Source organism: Cnephaeus nilssonii, assembly GCF_951640355.1.
Source record: "Cnephaeus nilssonii genome assembly, chromosome: X".
Lineage (NCBI taxonomy): Eukaryota > Metazoa > Chordata > Mammalia > Chiroptera > Vespertilionidae > Cnephaeus > Cnephaeus nilssonii.
In genome coordinates this window covers 106141995-106162936 of record NC_137071.1, presented here as the reverse complement: position 1 = coordinate 106162936, position 20942 = coordinate 106141995, and the positions used below count along the sequence as shown (strand labels likewise).

The 20942-nt window shown below is 36.5% G+C and overlaps 1 protein-coding gene across 5 annotated transcripts in view; it reads left to right on the top strand.

The window, feature by feature from the left end:
* The window catches only part of PHF6 (PHD finger protein 6), an 86057-nt gene that overhangs the window by 26138 nt on the left and 38977 nt on the right, over positions 1–20942 (top strand). For 4 of the 5 annotated variants that reach the window (XM_079764317.1, XM_079764318.1, XM_079764316.1 and 1 more), the window contains 4 exons: positions 2248–2433; positions 2620–2721; positions 19987–20120; positions 20389–20432. In XM_079764317.1, the coding sequence (XP_079620443.1) occupies positions 2296–2433; positions 2620–2721; positions 19987–20120; positions 20389–20432 (418 nt within the window). In that variant the 5' untranslated portion in view covers positions 2248–2295. The remainder of the gene's footprint in view (positions 1–2247; positions 2434–2619; positions 2722–19986; positions 20121–20388; positions 20433–20942) is intronic. The other variant, XM_079764320.1, reaches the window with a different exon arrangement.

Genomic DNA, 20942 nt, shown 5'->3' with positions numbered 1-20942 from the left:
AGGAGGCTGAAAAAATTTAGCAAGATGTGCACAGATGCATTATTTGAATTTTAGTGGAAAAATCCATTCAGTCATTGTACATTGGGGAAAGTTTTTTATTGGTTTTGTGACTTTTGTGTGTTTCTGTTCATTTTACAAATTATATTTATACTGATTACAGAAAAAATACACTAAAATATCTTTGAATGCAAAATAAAATGTACCTATCTTCTCTTGAATTTTGGGGTCTTTGATAGCCAGAAAAGCAGGTTCTCAAAATTAGGATGAGAAATTTACCTGTTTATAAATTGAAAGAGGTAGAATTCAATATGGATAAAATTCTGAGGGTACCATTTTCAGAATTAATTTCAAGAATAAAAAGTGATTGTCTACTTTAGGAATTTTCTTTATCTTAAGCTGATTTTATATCTTATGCTAGCTAGCTTTGTATAGAAATTACACATTAATGATGTCTGTACAAATTAGATTCACAATGTGCCATCCTTTCAAATGGCCAAGGATGAGCGGGAGAAATGCTGAATATATTACAGTGGTTTCATAGTGCCTGCTATTGCATAGTAGAAAAAAAAAACTAATTTAGAACACAAATAGCAAATTTTGATGCTATTTATTAATTTGGTGTTTTGCATAGTTAATTCTAAAGATTTTTGGCAGCTATATTCTTGATAAAGCAACTGAACACATATTTGCCTGATCAAATGCAAACACACTTCCCCTTTTGTTTCTTTTGTTTCTTTGTTATGTTCTTTTTCCCCCTTTAATCTTAAAAGTGTTTGCTGCCTATTTTCAATCAGTTTCAGAGTTTATAACCAGTGCTATTAATACAGTACCATTCTATGCCATTTGGAAGACTAAGGTATTTAAAATTGGCATTAAAAGTTTGTTAAACTCATCAACACAGAGACATTCAGGGCCTTTGAAGTTTTGTTAAAAAGAAAAATCTAGATATAAATTGATAAGAACTCTTTCTTTGTGGCTTCACTTTAAATTTTGATTAAGTATCTGCATTTTTATATTGTCAAGTGCTAAATGGTTTGTAGCTACTACCTTGCTGACATCCAGTGTTACTGTTCTTGGTGAATAAGTGCATCTCAGAAAGCTACAATGTTGTGTTAGTGAGTCTATTTTTCAACATAGTATTATGAAAATATTAAGATATATCAAAAATTGAAAAATATAGTAAATTTTAAGACAAAAATTTGAGATTTTATTCATTGTGATTTATTTTGTGGCAACCTGGTTCCTGAACTGCTTAGTTCTGCTGATTTGGAAAAACTACACAAATCAAGTAACTGATTTTACATTTGTTTAATACTTCTGAAGAATATGTGTTGAGCTTGATGATTTAAATCTGAAACTTTATATGTTAGAGCTTTTCTTCCCTTTTTTGTTTGACTATCCTACCTATAATTATAGTTTGACTGAATTTAAGACTCATTCAGAAATATTTTCCTACCTTTATACAATATTACTAAGTAAATGTGAATTTTATTATATTTAGAATGCTACTTTTAGTTTATAACTTTAATAAGCAGACTTTTGGAGTAAATCTGAGTTAGATAATACAGTTATTTTTATAAATAACTAATTCTTAAAGTTTATATTTTTGAATATACTGTTATAAGCCTATTTTTTCTTTACTTAAAAATGGAATACAATAGCGAAAATTAACTTATTAAAGACATATACATGATTTTTTAACTTGAATATAATTCGAGTTTAAAAATAAGTGTTCCAAAATCATCATTAAGTACATTTATTTCTTTTTTTGTTTACCAATATGTAAACTTTAAGGAATTATACAGTTATAGAATTCTGTTCATTCTGGGCATTGTGTAGTTGTAGTTTTTGCTCTTCTCTTAGATATATAATTTTTTGTTTTCTTGAAGGAGCACCTGCCTATACATGAAAAATATGTTGCATTAATTATGTCAGCAGATGATGAATTTAATATCACAACATTGTACATTTTTTACTTATCCATGCAGAAATAGTTCTAATTCACATATCCCCTAATTTGGGAGCAGTTTGATTTTTCTGAATTACTTCATTAGGTTATACATAAATACATATTTGTTCATTATGGAGGCATCTTAAGTTTTAATAGTGATTTGTTTAAAATCACTAAAAAGCCATTTAAAATGCATATATTAGAACTTAATTAAGACATTAAACAACTTACCTGACTATGTGTACACTGATTTTAAATGAAATTAACCATTTTGTTGCCCTTCTTATTCTCTGTAGCATTTCTTGGGGCTTATAAAGTGGCATTCTAAAGGCAACTTAAAAATCATGTCAAGCTCAGTTGAACAGAAAAAAGGGCCTACAAGACAGCGCAAATGTGGCTTTTGTAAGTCAAATAGAGACAAGGAATGTGGACAGTTACTAATATCTGAAAACCAGAAGGTGGCAGCACACCATAAGTGCATGGTAAGTATACCAGCAGCAACTGAGAGACTTGAAACCCTAAGAATATTAATGAATAGTCCTGAATTCTGAAAGAAAAATTCAGTTAAGTTTTTAAGAATATTTCCTTTTAAGTTTAACATCTTATTCACTGTTTCACTGTAATTTCTTTATATATGAACCTTAATTTTTTTTAAATGTAATTTATAGCTCTTTTCATCTGCTTTGGTATCATCACACTCTGATAATGAGAGTCTTGGTGGATTTTCTATTGAAGATGTCCAAAAGGAAATTAAAAGAGGCACGAAGCTGGTAAGTTGGTATTTCTGCCTCTTGAGAATAAAATTTATTTTAAGCTCATTAGGAAAGAAATTGCTTATTTTAAAGTGTATTACCTTATTAACTGAATATAATTTTAAATTGCAGTCTTTTTTTCTCCCCAAACCAGCAAATTTCAAGGCTGGGTTTAACTTACTTACCAATTAACAAAAAAAGGGAGTGGATCACTTGAATTTATATAATGTTATTAAACAGTGTCACCCCAATAAATTTAATTAAAAATAGCAAATGTAAAAGAGGGAGTGAATCAATATTCATTTTTTCTTTTTTTAAATGTATTTTTATTGATTTCAGAGAGGAAGGGAGAGAGAGATAGAAACATCAATGATGAGTGAGAATCATTGATCAGCTGCCTCCTGCATGCCCCCTACTGGGGATTGAGCCCAAAACCTGGGCATGTGCCCTTCACCGGAATTGAACCTGAGACCTTTCAGCCCACAGACAGGCGTTCTATCCACTGAGCCAAACAGGCTAGGGCTCATTTTTTCTTTTAAGAAATAATTAAAATCTTCTTGGAGGCTGTATTGACTTAGAAAATATTTTCACAATTAAATTTTGATGTGTTTTCACCTGTCATAAAGTAATTGTCATTGCAAATGAAGATGACAGTATTCTTTCAACAGAAAAATGTTAGCAGTTTCTGAACAAAGTATTGAACTGTGATTCAGGTATATAACCCAGTATTTATGACTCTGGATAACTTTTGGTGAGTTTTACAGTTTTTCTGAAGCTATGCTAGAGTAATGTTCCTATAGCTGTCTTCACTACCAGTAACCAGATTGACAAGATACTGTATTATTCTATTGGAAAAGTAGTGTCATTTCAGTTGATATATTTATGATACATTACGGTTTGCATTAAAACAGTTTCTTTTCATTTGATTTTTTTTTCTCATTTGAGCTCCTTATTGAAATTGCACCTGTAAATGTACCTCCAGTAGCTTCACTATGAAGTGTTTCATTATTTTAAAGACTGGAGGCCCGGTGCATGAAAATTCATGCACTGGAACTGGCGGGGGGGGGGGGGCGTCCCTCAGCCCAGCCTGCCCCCTCTCACAGTCTGGGAGCCCTCAGGGGCAGGAGGTGACCCAGCAATCAGGGGAAGGCAACGCCTCCATCACACCTCTGCTGCTGCCACTGCCGGCAGCACAAGCCTTAGCTGGCCCTGGTTACCTGAGCCTCGGGTGGCCCTGGGCAGCCGACATCTGAGGCTTGCCTGCGCCTCGGGCCGGCCCTGGGCAGCTAGGAGGCTGAGGGGACTGGGGAACTCTGGAGGCAGCCTCATGCCTGCCGCCCCTGTGGGGCTGAGGGGACTGGGTGCCGCCATCTTGTGGCTGTGGACACTGCCATCTTTGAGGGGTGGGGCAGTCAATTAGCATATTCCCTCCTTATTGGCTGTGGGCGCCGCCATCTTTGAGGGCGGGGCATAAATTAGCATATTCCCTCCTTATTGTCTGTGGGCACCTCCATCTTTGAGGGCGGGACAGTCAATTAGCATATTCCCTCATTGGCTGTGGGTGCTGCCATATTTTAGGGCGGGGCAGTTAATTAGCATATTTCCTCCTTATTGGCTGTGGGCGCCGCCATCTTTGCGACGGCGTGAGGGTAAATTAGCATATTCCCTCTATTAGATAGGATGGGTATGACAGAACATATATCTGTGCTCTTAGGAACTAAGTAATCTCATTTCACAAAGAATCTGATGGGAAGTAGAGGCTATCATTTTGATGATCAGGAATAATTTGTTTTGAAAAGTAGTCAATCTTTTAGTATTAGAAAAAACAATATGAAGAAGTTCAAGGACAACATTTGAGATTTGCTTTAAGATAAATAGTCTCAAACCCTAGAATCAGTATGGCACAGATGGAAATTTAGAAGTCTGTTTTTGTTGTAATGAGATCTTAACTGAAAATGTTTATCTTCCTCACCCCCAAAACTGTAGATACCAATAGAATGCTCCATTTTAATGTGATTTTTATTTGTTTAAATGTGGCTTTAGATTTCATGTTACTGTGGCTTACTGACTTGAGAACCAGAACAGCATGTTTTTATTTCCTCATCCTTAAAATCAAATTCAGATACAAAGAAAGAATACTATTTACTTGATAGTGGGTGTACTGTAAGCCTTATCAGCCCATTATTTATTCCTTGGCACTACGAAATGCCTGGAAAATGCTTCCACATACTGACTTGTTACAATTTTTTGTCACGTGTCATGCTATGCTCTAGTTAGAGCAGGAGCAGTTTTGGTCCCTACTGTTACAATATTAACAAACTAGAGGCCCGGTGCACGAATTTGTGCACGGGTGGGGTCCCTCAGCCTGGCCTGCGATCAAGGTTGGCCAGCCAGGGGGAGGGGCCACAGGAGGTTGGCTGGCCATGGGAAGTTGGCTGTGGGAGTGCACTGACCACCAGGGGGCAGCTCCCATGTTGAGCTTCTGCCTCCTGGTGATCAGTGCATGTCATAGCTACTGGCTGGTCATCTGGTCATAACAGTCGCTTAGGCATATATATATATATATATATATATATATATATATATATATATATGCAATGCCTAGTTTTATATGAAGCAGCAGCATACATCTGGCAGTATTGGTAAATTCAATGGAAATTTAATCTATTTGGACTGTGTGTGAAGAAAGCATCAGAACTTTGTACAGGTTTCACTATTATAAGTTGTTTTGATTAATTTTTTAAATACATTTTATTGATTTTTTTTTTTTTACAGAGAGGAAGGGAGAGGGATAGCGAGTTAGAAACTTTGATGAAAGAGAAACATCAATCAGCTGCCTCCTGCACACCCCCTACTGGGAATGTGCCCACAACCAAGGTACACGCCCTTGACTGGAATCGAACCTGGGACCCTTCAGTCCACAGGCCGACGCTCTATCCACTAAGCCAAACTGGTTAGGGCTTGATTAATTTTTAATGGTATAGTGCAGTGGTCGGCAAACTCATTAGTCAACAGAGCCAAATATCAACAGTACAACGATTGAAATTTCTTTTGAGAGCCAAATTTTTTAAACTTAAACTTCTTCTAACGCCACTTCCTCAAAATAGACTCTCCCAGGCCGTGGTATTTTGTGGAAGAGCCACACTCAAGGGGCCAAAGAGCCGCATGTGGCTTGCGAGCCGCAGTTTGCCGACCACAGGTATAGTGTATGGAGTTGATTCCCCCCTCCTCAAGTGTAGTGAGTTATACATAATGTATTCCTTGATCTAGGGAGTGGAACAATATTGGAGATAAAGACCACAAACTATAGTAAAAGTTTTGGATTTGAATCCCAGCTTTGTCACTTATTAGCTGGTTGACCCTGGGCAAATTATTTACTTCTCTACACCATGTTTTCATCACCTGCCAAAAGAAGATAACAACAGTACTTGTACTTTTTTCACAGGAATAATATGAGAATTAAGAGAGAGACTATACAGGACTAAGCATGATGCCTGGCATCTGGTTAGGACTTGATAAATAGTAGACACCATTCTAGGTATTAATTTTAAATAATAAGATACTGCTAATATTATCATAGGCTAATGAAAAGCATTCTGGGCTGGGAAGTCATAGAGTCTAGTTTTTAAATAAATCTGCTGCTGATACATTATGTAACTTTAGATAAGTCATTAACTTATTTGTCTTTTCACCCGTGGTAAACAGATAATGCTATATCACTGCTTACTAAACAGCGATGTTGCATAACAAAAAGTGCTATAAAATATACAGAGTTGCCTTAGCAAAGGTGTTTTGAAGCCATGTTGAGGCTGTGGGCATCTGGCATTGAAGAAAAATGGAGCCCGAGTATGTAATTTTGCTCCTTTTCTTCCTCCCAAAATGTCAAAATTTAAATAACTTACGTAGGGGATAGGACTAGAGTAGCATTTATATGTTTAACATAGAAATTATTTTGAAGTCTCCTTTTAGCCTTTAGTTTTGCTCCTTCCATTATATCATTTTATATGAAGTATTATCAAGTAACCAAAATATCACATTTTAGGCTTTTTCTTTACTTTTTCCTTTGTAGATTTGTCTAAGTAATAAAAGGGCCATAAATCAAATAGGAAGGGAAAGAAAACTGAAGAGCTTCATGTAGGTAGATAAGCTACATATAAACTAGATAATCAGCATCCCTAATTGAGTTTTTAAAGCATTTTATCCTGTGAGTATGTTTGTCCTGGCTCCTGTTTATCTAGATTTCTAGGTGAAAAGTAGGTCATGAATACTCATTGAAAACAATCGAAAACAGGAGTGCTGGTCCCTGGGTGCTTTCAAGACAGGTTCTAGTCTATATTTGGTGTTGGCTCCAAAGGTGCTCACTTGCCCCAAAGAAATGTATAGAGAGAAGAGGTTGGGGTTTGATGTGAAAGTGTATATAGGTGGTCAAATGGGTCAGTCTTGAGAGGATGGGAGGTTGCAGTAGAGCAGGAGGTATGGGTATGTGGTTTCTATGTTCATGCTGCCAAAGGCAAATTTCCAAGTTTTTCATGTTTGCCACAGGATCAGGGGAGGAAAAACCATTCCAGAAGAACGTATTCATCTCTTTTTACATCACCTTTAACTATATAACCCCAAGGTGGACCAGGAGAAATTTGTCAGAGTACTGAGGTTTTTATAATTTGAGACTCTGTTTTTGCAGTTAAGACAGATATATATTTTTCCAGAATGGTTTCCAGTTCCTGTTGAAGTCTTATGGAGACACCACATCTGTACCACCTACTCTTATTCTCCAACAATCTAGCCAAGAAATGCAAATTTCCAAGTAAAATTATGAGTTACCACTATTTTCATTTTGTTTAAGGAGACACTTGAAAGCAGTATATTTGAAGAATGTACTCTTTCTGGATGAAGTTGGTGGTGAGATCATTAAGAGTATCTACATCAGATAGTTACTGTTCTAATTGGTACCTGGGTCAGATATGTCACAGACTCTAGGAACAAAAGGAGTTCAAAAGGTCATTTCATTCTCCTTCCTTACTCCTAGGCAAGACTACCAGAAGCCATCCAACATAAGATTTTTGTCTGTCCTATTCTTAAATATATCAAGAAATTGTAATTCTACCCAAGCAATCTGAAACAGGAGCAGTATTATATAACATTTCAGAGTCGAGAAATTCATCCTTCTGTATAACTCAAATATCTTGCTTAATTTAAAAAATATTTTTATTGATTTTAGAGATTAAAGGAGAGGGAGAGAGAGAAACAATAATAAGAGAGAACCACTGATCAGCTGCCTTCTGCAGGCCCCCCACTGGGGATCAAGCCCACAACCCAGGCATGTGCCCTGACTGGAATTAAACTGTGACTTCCTGGTCATAGGTCAATGCTCAACCACTGAGCCACTTCAGCTGAACTATCTTGCTTAATTTAAAGCCATTTATGCTAGGTCTTTTTCCATTCAGTGAACTATTTGTTTTGTTTTTTATTAAAAATAAAAAATTCTCGCCCAATCAGTGTGGCTCAGTTGGTTGAATGTTGTCCCATGCACCAAGAGGTTACTGGTTTGTTTCCCAGTCAGGGCACATGCCTGGGTTGCAGGTTCCATCCCCAGTAGTGGGAGTGCAGGAGGCAACTGATCTATGTTTCTCTCTCATCAATGTTTCTATCTCTCCCCCTCCTTCCCTCTCTGTCTCTCTAAAAAAATCAATAAAAACATTTTTTAAATGAAAAATTCCTCATGTATCTCATGACTATCCTCAGATCACTCCTAAACTTTCCCCTTTTCAAACTAAATTTTACTCACATGTATTAAGAAATCCTCTGACTATTTTCCTGCTTTTTTCAATAGTAGAAACAGCTAACATTTATTGAACACTAAATATGTGTTAGGGACTGGGATAAATACTTTAAATACATGATCCTATTTAATCTCATAGTCATACTGTGAGATAGGAAGGTATTTATTCTCACTTTACAGATGAGGAAACTGAGGCTTCAAGAAATTAAGTAACCTGACAGTGGTTATATAGCTAGTAAGTGGCAGAGCTGGAATTTGAATCCAGAGCCAGTTAACTGCAGAGCCAGAAATCTTAATCATTAGACTATACTAGACTGCATTTTAAGCTACCTAACAAAAAATCACATTTAAAAATGTCATGATTAGAGCTTAATAGTTTTCTAACAGAGATGGACATTGTACCTCGTTTAGGACATAATCAGATTCATGTTAATATATTCTGTTATTAGCATTAACTTGCTGTTTTTAGGACAAAAATCCTGTATACATATATTGTATAAGAATATTCCGATTCTGTATTATCCTCAAGATATTTTTTTTGTAGCCCCTGAAAATAAAAAGACAAATAGAGCGATAGAAACATTGATGAGAGAGAAACAGATCAGTTGCCTCCTGCACTCCCACTACTTTGTTATTTACTCAGTACCAATGGAGTGCTTTGCACCCCAGGGAAAAAGTATGTCTGATTTTCAAGAGTTTATAATCTAGATATTGGACATGTCATGAATCTACATATATGGCAATTTATAGTATACACTTTTTTAATTTTTCTGTGGGTGAGGATTCTTGCCTATTTAGGTAGTTAAGACTGCTTCCTAGAGATAGCAAGGTTAAGAAAAAGGGATGAGTCCAGGAAACAGATTAGGTATATTAGAATGGGTCATTGAGACTGGCAGTAGTGGATTGGAATTGAGTAATGTGGGATGATTGCAGGGTCTTTAAATTTTTTTTTTTAATCCTCACTTGAGGATATTTTTCCATTGATTTTTAGAGAGAGTGGAAGAGAGAGGCAAAAACAGAGACAAACATCGATGTGAGAGAAGTACATCGATTGGTTGCCTCCTGCACCAGCCCCGAGCCCCAGGGCCAGGGAGGAGCCTGAAACCAAGATATGTGCCCTTGACTGGAATCAAACCTGGGACCCTTCAATCCGCAGGCCGTCACTCTATCCACTGAGCCAAACTGGCCAGGGCAGGGTCTTTAAATATTAAAAAGGAATTTCAGCTGGATTGGAGGGGATGGGGAAGGACAATGCATTATTTTTAAGGAGATAAGTGATATACAGTAGTTACTGTGGAGAATGAAATATAATGGCCGCGTATTTGTCTGGTATACATAGTTGTCATGCAGGCCTCTTAAACTCAACCTGTCTAAACCAATATTCATTAACTCCCCACCCTGAAACCTGATTCTCTTTCTGAATTCTTTACCTTCAACTCTTTATACTTCCACGTCAGTCACTTGGTTCTATTTCTGGGTCGTCTCTGCCTTCTTTTCTTTTGTAACGGCCTCCTAAATGCAGTCTTCCTCTTCCCATCCTTCCAACATATGGCTGGTAATTATTTGATCTCTACTTTTAAAACCTAATGTCACTCCCTGAGCAAAAATCTTCCTGATTCCTTACTACATAGAAAACAATATCCAGAGGCCTCACCGTACCCTTCAGAAGTCATATCTTAACTCACCTTTTCCATTCCTTAACTCATTCCCTCTCCTCTCAGTTTCCCAATCATCCTCTGCTTGTCTCTACTGCTGTGTATGTGCTGATGTTACTCATCTTCTAGATCAGTTTTATCTGTTTTTGAGTCCTACTGAGCCTTTACCTCTGTCATAAAGTTTAACACTATGCACTGTATCTGTTACACGTTCTCAAGCCTTTCTTCCCCACTCTTCTGTGAACTCTGGGGGAGTAGAGACTATTCTGCTTGCTTAACATAGGATTAAGTGAGGATAATTCATGGAACACTTAGCACAGTGCTTGATGTCTCAGTTGTTCTCAATAGTGTTCTAATAAATAATGGCCACTTATTAATTGTTGGTTGAATTTGAAAGAGAGAGCTTCAATTGGATAATAGTGTGAAGCCTTAATAATGAGCTAGGTGTAAATTGACCAGGGAAGTAAGGGTATAGCCTAAAATTCCTGTTTTGGTTAATCTGTGTTTTAGTGTTGTTTGCAGCTCCAGCAGTTTGAAAAGGAAGGAGAGAAATCTAGAGGGAAAAATCAGGTTGGTTATTTGTTCAGGATGGTAGAGAGCTGTCTATGCTTCAAACAGTTTTTTGTTTGTTTCTAAAACTTTCACTCACCCAGTATGGTGTTATTTTTGTTTACATAGGCATTATATTATTTGTCAAGACCTGCATCTGGAGTCTAAAATTCATGTACCTGTTCATTTGTTAGATACTTAATTGAGTGTCTACTTTGTACCATGCACAAATGGAAACACTTTGGTTGCAACCATAAATGAATATAGTTTAGCTTTAGAAGTATCTGAAGAATGCCACAGGAGAGTTGGGACAGAGGGCCATTATTAATTCTACCTGAGAAGGCAGAGGCTTCATAGAAAGTAACATTTGAAATGTGTTCCACTGGGAAAGTGATGCTGTAGAAGTCAAAGGGAGAAGAGTTTCAAGGAGGAGGAAGTGGTTAAAGTATTAAGTAAGTATTAAATGGCAGTGCTATTTACAGTGTGTGGCTCATTTAGCATTAATGAAGGACAAAATGGAGCACCCACAGTGTAAAAATGCTAACACTGCTAACTGCATACAAAGGAGCAGAAGGTGACTAATAGTGTTACTAACCTACAGTAGTACCTAGCCAACTATGAAATCAGAAAGGGGAGATGGGGGATTACAGACAGATATCTTTTGCAAAAGGTTCCCAAGTGACTTTTAATGAACACTCTTGGACATGGACCATTGCCTTGGGACAGGGGTTGGCAAACTTTGTGTAAAGGATCAGATAAATATTTAAGGCTTTGCCAGCCATATGGTCTCGGTCACAGGCACAAACAATACACACACAAAAATGAGCATGTCTGTGTTCTGATAAAACTTTATAAAAACAGGTGGTGGTCTGGATTGGGTTTGCAGGACTCCACCTTAAGGTATTTTGCAGGGGAAATTTTCTATGTAACTAAGTGTACATGAACCATGAATGTATTCATATAAATATGAATTTTTTTAAAAAGCTCTCATTATGACATGCAGATTAACTTAATGTGTGCAGATATTTTACATCGTTTATATTAAACTCAACTTTGCTTTACTTTGGAAGTAATTAAGGAGAATGAATGTAAGGCCAAAGAGAAACTTCAAGTCCAATGATGGAGAAAATCAGGTCTTTGACTATTACTGAATCAGCTAAATTTTTTTAAAAATTGAAATATTTTTTCTTTGCCTTCATTTAATACTTCTTTGTAATTTGGAATACTGTCAATTTATTTCATTATATAATTACTTCTTACTTATTTGTGCTAATGGAGGAGAATGTAAACCAATAATAAAAAATAGTCATGTCTGGTTTTGGGGGGTGACTTGGTACTTACTCAAGCATGAATGTATATTTGGGGTTCTTCACAAATGATGTATAGCAATAGCATGACAGTTTAGCATACATTTTAGCATGAAAGACTTACACTTTAGAAGAACCTAAACCTAATGATCTCAGCTCATAAAAAGTCTGTCTGAATCTTTCAGATGAAAAAAGAAACTTGAAAAGCTCCAATAAGGGAATTTATACTTCTCGTCAATGATGATTCATAAATATGGATGGAGTAGGAGTATGTGATATTCAGAGCAAGGTCAGGAGACTAGTTTAAGTAAGAACTTGATAGACTTATAGCCCTAACTGGTTTGGCTCAGTGGATAGAGCGTCAGCCTGTGGACTCAAGGGTCCCAGGTTCGATTCTGGTCAGGGGCATGTACCTTGGTTGCGGGCACATCCCCAGTGGGGAGTGTGCAGGAGGCAGCTGATCGATGTTTCTCTCTCATCGGTGTTTCTAACTCTCTATCCCTCTCCCTTCCTCTCTGTAAAAAAATCAATAAAATATTAAAAAAAAAAAAGAACTTGATAGACTTATAGTTCATTGCCCTCCAATTTCCAAAAGACTTTTGAAATTACTTTTTCAGTAACTGCTTGGATTTAGTTTGTTACTCTAGTAAAATAAGTAATTTTTAGAAGTTCTCTATTTTAGAAGCACTTAGAATTTAAGGTCCTACTCTATCAGGTTTGTCACTTTCCAGTGACTTTAACAGCTTTCAGATTTTATTTTTGCTTTCTAGCTTTATATTTAGACTTAATTATTATATATTGTAGCTATAATGATAAACCAGAAATGGTTATAAGATCATGGTCTACCCTCCCATGAAATGGTATTACTTTTAGGAAATTTTAACAAATAAATGGGATGGATAACTGTCAGTGAACTAGATAATTCAGAACTTACTCTATTTTCTGTGTTGGATATGTTAGGTGTTACTATAAATAAAGCAATAAACCTGGAGTTAAGAGCATTTTTTAGGAAGCTCTGAAAACTTGCCCCAACTACACTGTGCTGCTTTTATTAAAAACAAACACCAGTGTAAGGTTGACTGCTCTCACTTTTTGTCTCGTTTCCTGTAAAAATATCCTATGTACCCTGTTTCCAACTCCAAGCACTTTGGGTATTTTTTCTTTGCCTTCAGATTCAAGAACATTCTCTGAACATTTGTAGCCATTTTCTTGGAGCAAGTGTCTTGAGAGTAGTAACTACTTAGCTGTGAGAATTTATATCTATACACTATGGTCAGTTACTGATGTATATCGTAGATATACAGCAATTAAACAGGGCAAAGCTAAGTCTTAGAGAGCCCTCTCTCCCTTGACTCTAGTCATCAGATTTCAGCTTTTCCCCAAGAGCCTTCTCTTTTTCCCTATTCTAGAATATGTCGATCTTATTTTAATTTGACTTTATTTATATCTATCTGTGTTCTTAGTTGGGTTTTCCTTAGCTACTGAGAAAGCAGTATTTTTCCTTTTATTCCTTAAGACTTCTTCCTTTTGCAAACTGACTTTCAATCCTGGCCTGGTTCAATTGACTGAGGAGCAGGTATGTCCCAGCCTTTGGCCCCTGTGGGACTTTAGCTAAGTCATGGTCCTTTCAGTTTCTGTTATCTCCTCTCATGCGTGACTTGGTTCCTCTTTTATGAGTGGCTCAGCTTCTTGAGACTCTGCTTATGTGCCACAACCTAATCTACACTAATAAAAGAGTAAGATGCAAATTGACCATACCTTTGTGATGCCCACCAGCCAATCAGGAGTGAGTATGCAAATTAAACCAACAAAGATGGCGGGTTAATTTGCATATGCAGGTGCACAGTGGTGGGACACTTGCGTTGTCGTCATGGCGACGACGAAGGCGTTCCGCACCGCCCCAGCTGCTCCGGGCCTCTGGGCAGCGTGGGAAGGTGGAAAGGCGGCTCCGGCCAGAGCGAAGGCGGTGCTGGCAGTCAGGGGGAGGAAGGTCCATTCTTGCATGAACTTCATGCATTGGGCCTCTAGTCTTAACCCTTTGCACTCGCTTGCTTTTTTTCTCGATTCCTTTATTCTAATGCTAACCGTGTCGAGTCACACTCGACATCCGAGTGCAAAAGGTTAACATAGTATAGCTTCTCAGACATCAGAACAGTGTTTACCAGGGGTGGGGAGATACGGAACATAGGGAGATGTTGGTCAAGGGCTATAAAGTTGCTATTATGTAGGATGAATAAGTCTAGAGCTTTCATGTAGAGCATGATGACAATAGTTAATAATACTATATTATATACTGGAAATTTGCTGAGAGTAGATTTTCTGGTGCTTTCACCACATGCACCAAAAAATGGTAGCTATATAAAGAAATGAACATTAATTAGCTCGACTGTAGTAATCATTTCAACTATGCATATTTATATTAAAACATCATGTTGTGCCCTAGCCGGTTTGGATCAGAGGAGAGAGTGTCAGCCCTTGGACTAAAGGGTCCCAGGTTTGATTCCGGTCAAGGATATGTACGTTGGTTGTAGGCTTAAACCCTGCTCTGGTTCCAGGCACATGTGGGAGGCAACCAATTGATGTGTCTCTCTCACATCTATGCTTCTCTCTCTGTGTCTCTCCCCCTCCCTTCCACTCTCTCTAAAAATCAATGGAAAAATATCCTCAGGTGAAGATTAACCATCATGTTGTATAACTTAAATATATATAATTTTATTTAAAAATAAAGATAGTATAGCTTCTAACCATAATATAAAGATGACATTCAAACATCTGAAATAGAATGGGACCTTTTCTTACATTCTCCTCTTCCCATTTTGGAAGAGGTAATTGATTACTGAAGTTTACTTGGTATACTAGATAGCAAACTGAATAGAGGAGTAAAAGTGAAACAAAAATTATCAAGAAAGAAATTTTTACCTCTATTTAAATTAAGAATTTAAAATGAGGATACAAGCAGGGTAAGCTAAGAATTGAAATACCTATATTGGAGACAGGAAATTCGCCCTTAGCAAATATTAGTATATGGGACAGACCTTTTCTCAGGAAGGAAGGGGTCCACCATTGTTCTTGAAAAACATGTTTCTGTCAGGTTAACTTTCCTTTTCCCACATTTGAGAGAGCCATGGGTAAAGTGCAAGCATGACATTAAATGGCAACCAACAGTCATTCTGCTGAGGGCTCAGCAGGGACTGTAACAAATTGGAGGGCAAATGTTTTGTGTAAAGTGGAATACAGGATAACATTACTCAGGTCCCACCAACTGCTGCCTTGCTGTGGTGGGGGTCCCATTTTCCTATTATTCAAATGAAGTCCTTTTTCTGTATTTTCCATAATGTTCCACATATCTGGTTTCCCAACATCTTTATGTCTTCCTTATTCTTGACCTTGTTTATTAACAGAGCTAATCTTTCCCCCAAATATTCTTGCCTCTACTCATTCTCTGCCCCTTCAACTGATGGTTCTTCTCCAAATCCTAGATCAGACTGTTTAAATATTTGTAGGCATACCTGAAGATAATTTTGCCAAATCTGCAGGTGTTAGAAACGTGAATGAGAAAAAATTTGCCTTAAGATATTAAAACCTTTAATAACAGAGTAAGCTTAAAATTAACTATTTTGTAAGGTACAGTGTTAGTCTTCCAAAAAATCAGTCTAGATATAATTAATGGATGAAATCTATATACTTATAAAGATAATAAGCTATATGTGGAAGTAAAGTGATAAGAGCCAAAATGAATACTGTATCATAAGTCCCATAGGAGTTCAGGGGAAAAATTATTTCAGGGGTTGGAATATAACATAGTAGACTTATAGGTAATAATTATGTTCCCATTTTGTATTCATGGGTACACAAGCAGATTTAAAATTTATATTTAGTTTTTTTGTGGATACTTTTTGCTATATTGTTAGTACCTTGTCAGAATTTCATATGCAAGAAGGTATTTGTTTATTTATGAGTGTTGTATAAAATAGATCCTATAAATTCTAATTGAGAAAAATTCCTGCTCCTAAACTTGAAAAGAACTTTCACTCCCTGAAAACATTTTCATTGGTATGTTTTCCTCTTTTCTTCCTTGAGAGAAATTGACAAAAGTGGCAATCTTTTTCTCAGTTAAAAAAAAAGTATCAGTCCTAAGTTGCTGTAGTTAACTGGTTATACTTAGGGTAGATGAACTCCTTTAGCCTTTTTTTAACTGGGAAGCTCTTTATTTGACTGTCTATTTTGAATGATAGCCTTTCTGGATATAGTAATCTTGGTCTCAGATCCTTGCTTTCCATTACCTTGAGTACTTCATGCCATTCCCTTCTGGCCTGTGGAGTTTCTGATGAGAAATCAGGTGTCAGCCTTATGGGAACTCCTTTGTAGGTAACAGTTTTCTTTTCTCTTGTTGCCTTTAATATTCTCTCTTTGTCTTTAATTTTTGGCATTTTAATTATGATATGTCTGGGCATGGGTCTGTTTGGGTTCTTCTTGTTTGGGGTTCTCTGTGCCTCCTGAACTTGTGTGACTATTTCCTTTACCAGGACAGGGAAATTTTCTGCCATTATTTTTTCAAACACCTTCTCTATTCCTTTCTCCATTTCTGCCTCTTCTGGCACACCTACTATTCTAATATTGTTACGTTTCACATTGTCCAACAGCTCCCTTAAGCTGTCCTCCTGTTTTTTAATTGTTTTTTCTTTTTGGTTCTCCGATTGAGTGATATTTTCCACTCTGTCTTCTAATTCACTGATTTGATCCTCAGCTTCCCCTAATCTGCTGTGTATTCCTTACAATGTGTTCTTTATTTTTGTTATGTCATTCTTTATCTCAGACTGTTCTTTTTTCATAGTTACTATATCTTTTTTCATACTGTTGAGCATTTTTAACATCATTACTCTGAACTCTGTTTCAGATAAATTTCTTATCTCTGCTTCATTTATCTCTTCTTCTGGAGAATTCTCTAGTTCTTTCATTTGGGCGTTGTTTCTTTGTTTCCTCATTTTGGCTGTCTCGTTTGGGTTTGTGACTATGTTTTAGGTAGATCCTTTACACTTCTCAATCTCTAGTGCAGGACAGTGTTAAAGGCTGTTTCTGACTAATTGGATCAGGCTAAGACTCAAAGCCTCGAGAGACCACCTCTGCCTACAGACTAATAGGATTCCAACTTGAATTGCCCCCAGGCAATAGTCCTCAGGTGTGATGAGAGTTTTTTCAACAAGGTGGGGCAGTTGCTTATGCCTGGAGGTTAATTGTTACTTTTAATCTCTTAAGTGGCCTCAGGGCAAGGTGTTTTCCAATAGGGTGTGTTGGCTGCCTTCCCCCCAGGCAAGGCAGATGTCTATGTGGGAAAGATGTCCTGTGTTGTGTGAGGGAATGACTCAGCCCAAGAAACTTAGGGTGTCTGCCTTCTGAGCTCTATCCTCTGAGTCCCCAGTCCTGGGGTCTGCTCTCACAGCTCCAGTCCACTTCACCCTCCCTATGAAAGAGCACAAGGTGAGTGGCTCCACTGGGAATTTTTGTGTGTTGGCCCCTTAAGAGGGTGCCCAAACTTTCAGCTGCCACTCCCTGGCAGACAGCACCCCACTGCTTTTCACAGCTAGATGTTATGTGGGTACCCTCCTCAGTTTGGTGTTCTCTGCTGAGGAACCCAGCTTTGGGATTAGATCCCAAGAGTTCTCAGTGGCAACCCCCACAGCTGAGATATCTCTCCGGGACTTCAGTTGCTGTCTGTGGGTGCCGGGCCAGCCCTTTCACGTCTCTGCCCCTCCTGCCAGTCTCTATGTGGTCTCCACCTTCAATCCTTGGGTATCAGGGTTGTCTCCTGTCAGTTTTCCATTGATTATTCAGGAAGCCTTTCCATATTTCAGTTGTAATTCCAGCTTTTTCCTGGGAGCATGTCCGTGCAGCATCCTTCTACTCTGCCACCATTTTTAATCCAGATCCTGGTATACTACCTGCTATAATAATAAAAGTGTAATATGCTAATTAGACCTGATGTCCTTCCAGACAAAGCCAAGGCAGCGGGGGCCGAGGCAGAGGCAGCTGCCACAATGGCGGGGGCCGAGTCCCTTGCACTAATTTCATGCATGGGGCCTCTAGTTTTTAATAATATCTCTCCTTTCATTTTTGCCTGCTAACTGAATTTAATAAATTTTTTCAAAATGTACTTATGCAAACCCATTTTAGATATAATTTCAAGATGAATTATTTGCAGTAGAGTTTTGAATGAAATGGGGTAGTGTTCGATTTATTAAGTTAAAAAAAACAGGTTGCAAAAAAAGAAAAAAAAAACAGGTGCAAAATGGTACAAGGAAAATTACATGTAAAATACTTTCACATAAGCATTCAACACTTAAAGAGCATCTCTGCTTGGTGAGTATGAGTGATTTTTAATTTTTTGTGTGTTTTCCAAAATTTCTATAATAAGTCTATGTGTTTTGATTAGCAATGTAATTTACTTGCCCCACCGGCATGCCTCGGTGTTTGAGCACTGATCTATAAATAAAGGAGGTCACAGTTTGATTCCTGGTCAGGGCACATGCCTGGGTTGCAGGCTCGATCCCCAGTGGGGGGCATGCAGGAGGCAGCCCATCAATGATTCTCTCTCATCATTGATGTTCCTATCTATCTCTCCCTCTCCTTTCCTCTCTGAGATCAATAAAAATATATTTTAAAAAAGGAAATGTAATTTACTAAAATAATAGACCCTTATAATTAAGCTGCAGTACAAATGTTCCTCCTTCTCAAGAATTTATAAGCCATCTAAAAGTATTTAACAGCATTTCCTGCTTGGTAATTTGGCATAGTATTTCTTTTTACATTAATACTTTTGACATTTCTATATTTATTTAAGGAAGTGGAATATTTCACTAGTATTAATAATTGACACTGGCCCTCATGTTTTCTTGGAAGTACCTGTATTGAGAGTGTTTCTGTTTCTGACTTATATATGAGTATTTTTTTTAATGATAGCTTGAAAATGATAGTTTGACTTGCTTAGAGCAATATAAGAAAATTTATTGGAATCTATATTAGCCTCTTGGTAAATCAAATTGCTTTAGGGCCAAGTAATCTAAAATTAGGATGGTAAATGTTCTTTATGTTAAAATGAATAAAGAGGAATAAGAACAGTTTTGAATGAGGTATCTAGCCATTTAAAAACAAATGAGCAGTTTTTAAGATTTACCTTATTACGAGTTTATTTTGGCATGGCATTTATGGCTTAGAAGATAGCCTCATTGAAAGACTATTCTGCACAATACATTGTGAGATGTTAAACCACTAACAATCATTGTTACGTAGTTGTTATGCTACTTTTTAAAAATAATTTTTCCTAATTTTACATCATGAGCTAGTTAAATAATATGAATTATTCAATAAAATCATAAGGTAAGGTATATTAAAATATGTTGAAAGAGTCTGTTCTTTTATCTATTTGTCTGAATTCATAATGCAAGAGGTAAGTAACAGATTACATCACAAAATATTTTTAGCGCTTAAGGTATTTAGAATCTACCTAGTTCTTTTTGTCTTCTTTCCTTCCCTCACTTAAAATTTATTCTACCAGATTCCCAAATAGTATGTGAGAGTTGTTTTATCCCGAAGATTCTCATTGATTATGTGGAAATATAAAGGAAAAAATTTTCTGGTATGAGGCATTTTCACCAGTTATACATTTCTAGGAAGATCTGGATTGTGAAAAGTTCTTAATTCTATACAGTTTACATACCTTATTTGCAACATTTCAAATTTTCTCTTGACCACAGTGAAACAATAGACATTAATAATATTCCATTAATTTTGTTATTGTTTAACATGGGGGAAAAAGCACCCCTGGTAGAATTGTATTCGAATTACTTCTTGGCATGAACCCCCCAAAAATAGCATTAAGTTATACAACTTTTCATTAACCAATTTGTTTTCCTTGACAGAGATTAATATGACTCAAACCTGATATCACTGCCTTAGCAAAATCACACTCTAATAATATTTTATTGTTTTCCTGTAGATGTGTTCTTTGTGCCATTGTCCTGGAGCAACAATTGGTTGTGATGTGAAAACTTGTCACAGGACATACCACTACCACTGTGCATTGCATGATAAAGCTCAAATACGAGAAAAACCTTCACAAGGAATTTACATGTAATTATTCAACTTCTCTTTAAATTTTTTTAACAGTCATACTTTCTTTAGGCTTTTGTAAAAAATTTCCCATTTCAAATCATTTCATCATCGTAAAGAGTGTTTTCGGTAAATAATTTAATGCTTAGTGAAATGGCATAGAAAGTTTAATAATAAGGTCTTTGGAATCTAGCTTGTAATTGGGGTAAAGTGTATCCCTCATTTTTTAAATTTGAAAAATGGGTTTAGTTTGTTTACTTGATAATTTTTAATTTCTTCATTTTTATAGGGTTTATTGCAGGAAACACAAGAAAACTGCACATAACTCTGAAGGTACGTCATTCAGTCAATTATCAATTTCAAGAAGAAATTTGAGTAAATTATACTATCTTAACTTCTACCGTTGGATGTACCTCAATATTGAATACATTTTGCAGAATTAAGAAAATTAGGATAAACTAATGTACAATAGTGATAAAGATCTGAATTTTTTTAAAAGAAAACTTTATCTCAAAGTTTTTTAAAAGAGTTAATCAAATGATGCTAATGGTTCAGGATTTCTGTGTTTATATAAGTGTTTTAGTGAATTATAGAGTTAATAATTGGTCTACTGTCTAATACAGAAATGTGAACTTGGGATACTAGTACATTTTGTCATCACCAGGCTTTCTGTTAATTTTTTATTTACATTGTAGTACTTGTTTATTTTAATACAGGCATGTTCTAAGAAGTAATCAAGTTTTAAATATAAACCTAAAATTATTTTATAGTTTCTTTTCATTTAAATTTATACAAAACCAGGTTAATCATTTTTATGTAAAGTTAGCCAAGTTGTACTTGGTT